General features: G+C 38.2%; 1 protein-coding gene across 1 annotated transcript; it reads right to left on the bottom strand.

Moving 5' to 3' along the window:
• Window positions 1-499: 499 nt before the first annotated feature.
• On the bottom strand, window positions 500-2,353 carry LOC142550190 (DNA polymerase-like). The gene has a single exon (XM_075659428.1). It carries the CDS (start codon window positions 2,351-2,353, stop codon window positions 500-502), a length of 1,854 nt encoding a protein of 617 aa, XP_075515543.1.
• Between the last annotated feature and the right edge of the window lie 867 nt (window positions 2,354-3,220).

Below are 3,220 nucleotides of genomic sequence, written 5' to 3'. Positions count from 1 at the left end.
AATCCCCTTTCCCAAGCACCTTTCTTTCCTCCTTTCCTTTGATTTGACTTGCTACATGCTAGCTTTTGAAAGTGCTTACTAAAAATATACAGGATGTATCACTAGAAGGCTGGGACAGTCAAAGCCCAGGGCCTGAAATAAGTACTTTAAATGGCTGAAAAGAAACTACATCTTTCACTGCAATTCCAACTTCTACTGGATCGAATGCAGAAGGAAAATATCGTAACTGAGGCCTTACTTAAGCTTATTAGCCCCGGATGCGCGCTTGCTTCAACATTGAATCTATCTTCGGAGAAAGACAGTGTGTTTTAACAATACTAGTGATGAAAACAGTCTATTCTTTTAGCATATTCTAGTAGGGAGAGCAAAAAAAGGGAAACTAGATAACTGGTTTGTAGTGAACAGCGCAACTCCGATCGGCGCATATCAATATTAGGGTAGTATATATATATATAATATTGATCTTCGGCAACCTCTTACTCTTAGCCTTCAACTCTATCTAAGCCTTAGCCATCCTAGCCTTCTTAGCCTCCGCCTTTGTATTGTAGAGAGTAGGTTGAAGAGTAGTGGACTGACTGACCGATTCATCATTAGTTTCCTGACTGACTGATTCATCATTCATCCTCAATAGTTCATATTTGAGAATAGTGGTAGCATCTTGACTTCCTATGTCTATTACTTCTATAGGTTTAGTGTCTATCCATACATTATTAGAATCATAGACATTATCTCTTTTAGTACTCCGTGGTAGTCCTAGTTTGAGGAGCAAATCTTTTTTTACAATCCTGAGTTCCTTCCAATCTATTCTGAAGTTAGCTGATGTGGGTATCTGCTCAGTTAGAGAGAAATTATCTAATAGCCTTTGAAACCAATCTGATGTGACTAACTCTTTAGCAGGACCTTTGTGTTTAATAATATGTCTATCCTCTTCTATCTCGAGCATATAACTCTTAGGTGCTAAGAATATTCCTTTCCTTACATTACATTCCAGTTTAAACTTACCCAATTCCAAGGATGAAATCAAATTGTCAGATAAAGGACTTCCTAGAACTATAGAGTCAGTATCAGTGTAATAACAGTCAGGTCTGGAAATAAAAGGATACATGTAAATACGAGCACAAGCCGTTATAGCTGCAGACAATTGAACGGCTGACATCTTAGGAGCCTTCCACTCTGTATCGTCAACTATGGTACTATTGACAGTGTAATTGACAATATAATAATGATCGGTAAGCTTCTCTGCTGATTGAAAATTATCCTTCTTCATCAGTTCTTCATATTTATCTTGATTGCAGATCTCTGTTACTGTACTTTCAGGATTCATACCAAATCTACCATATAGGGAATTCATAAGAAGCTTATAGATAAAGGTCATAGCTTCATCACCTGCTTTCTTAGCTTCTTGTCTGCTTTCATAAAGGTGTGAGATAAAGCCTTCGAATGGACTTGACTTCTTCTCAAACAAATATCCTCTAAGAGGGATAATATCGTAACCTAAATCACGTGCAAACTTCAACTCTTCGCTATAATAGACTCCTATGAATTTACCTGTAGGAAAGAGTAAAGTACCATTTTTATCTTTATAGGGCAAGAATGGTTTTGATATAGTAGTTGGACATACAACATAGGCCTCAATAAAGCCAAACAAGCTATCCAATCCTACGCTCTCCAATTTATTATGCCAGACTGGTATACCACATGGCATAGGATATGATTTCATAATGAACGGATATAGGGAGTTTACGTCATAATAGTGAAGATTCTCGCCATAGGGTTTATAGACATCAAAATGACCGCCATAATAACCACGCCTAATAAAGGAATCCTGGTTTTGAGTAGGTATATGGATAGGAAAGATATCATCATCCAAATAATTCATTCTAAAGATTTTGAGGGATAGCGAGGAAATTGTCATCACTTCTTCGATATCAATATGATACTGGGACCTATAAAGATCTTGAGCCTTCAACATCACACCACCTAATAGAAGGATATCTTGTTTAAGATAGGGTATCAATTGATCACTATAAATCATAATATTAGACTTATTCAAAATATCATGTGGTAAAGAGCCTTTGGAACCTAATTCAGGACATAAGGTCTTGGCTAATGTATTAAGAGGGCTAGTGAGCATTGTGCATGAATCTCTGAAACGCATGAGGAGCTTATCGCCACGATATACTTTCAACTCATAGGATGAATCCGTCGCTAATACAACCAAAGAGCAGTTAGGTGAGAAAATCCTAAACCCCCTATTCAGGGATAATAATGTCATGTTGCCACCAGGTAACAGAGCATATGAGGTGATCGACACATTAGTACCAGGAAATGATGTAGAATTTTTCTCTTCCATATATACTAGCTTGGCTCAGCTTGGAGTTTCAAGTCCTTTTTACGGTTAACTACTCCACATTGTCAATACATTGTGGGGGGGAGGCTAACAGCTGAATACTCCAACGGACTCGAGTGAGTGGAAAGCCAGAATGGCTTGGTTAGCAAGCAATCCGTAGGCGCCAGGCACTCTTGGAATTCGCTAGGACAGTGGAAAGATATTTGCGATTCCGTAAGTAACTCAGTGAGTGCTTTCTAAGGCTTGGAAGAAGGAAATGAAATACGAACAACCGCGCTGGTCGTAATAGATCGACTTTCATGCTGGAGCTAGAACTAGCATGAAAGTTCCATTTCAGGGAAGGACGACGTACTATGATACTTTCTGTTTTGTCGAGCCCTGCTTTGGTCTCTGGTTTGATGGTTGTACGTGCTAAAAATCCGGTACATTCCGTTTTTTTTCCCATCCCAGTCTTTTGCAATACTTCTGGTTTACTTCTTTTCTTAGGTCTCGACTTTTTCGCTATGATCTTCCCAGTAGTTCATATAGGAGCTATAGCCGTTTCATTCCTATTCGTTGTTATGATGTTCAATATTCAAATAGCAAAGATTCACGAAGAAGTATTGCACTATTAACCAGTGAGTGGTATTATTGGACTGATCTTTTGGTGGGAAATGTTTTTTATTTTAGATAATGAAAGCATTCCATTACTACCAACCCAAAGAAATACGACCTCTCTGAGATATACGGTTTATGCCGAAAAGGTACGAAGTTGGACTAATTTGGAAACATTGGGCAATTTACTTTATACCAACTATTCCGTCTGGTTTTTGGTTCCTAGTCTTATTTTATTAGTAGCCATGATTGGGGCTATAGTACTTACTATGCATA

This window comes from Primulina tabacum, chromosome 6, assembly GCF_025594145.1.
Source record: "Primulina tabacum isolate GXHZ01 chromosome 6, ASM2559414v2, whole genome shotgun sequence".
NCBI lineage: Eukaryota > Viridiplantae > Streptophyta > Magnoliopsida > Lamiales > Gesneriaceae > Primulina > Primulina tabacum.
Note: the sequence above shows the minus strand (reverse complement) of the source record. Positions and strands in the feature narration are given on the sequence as shown.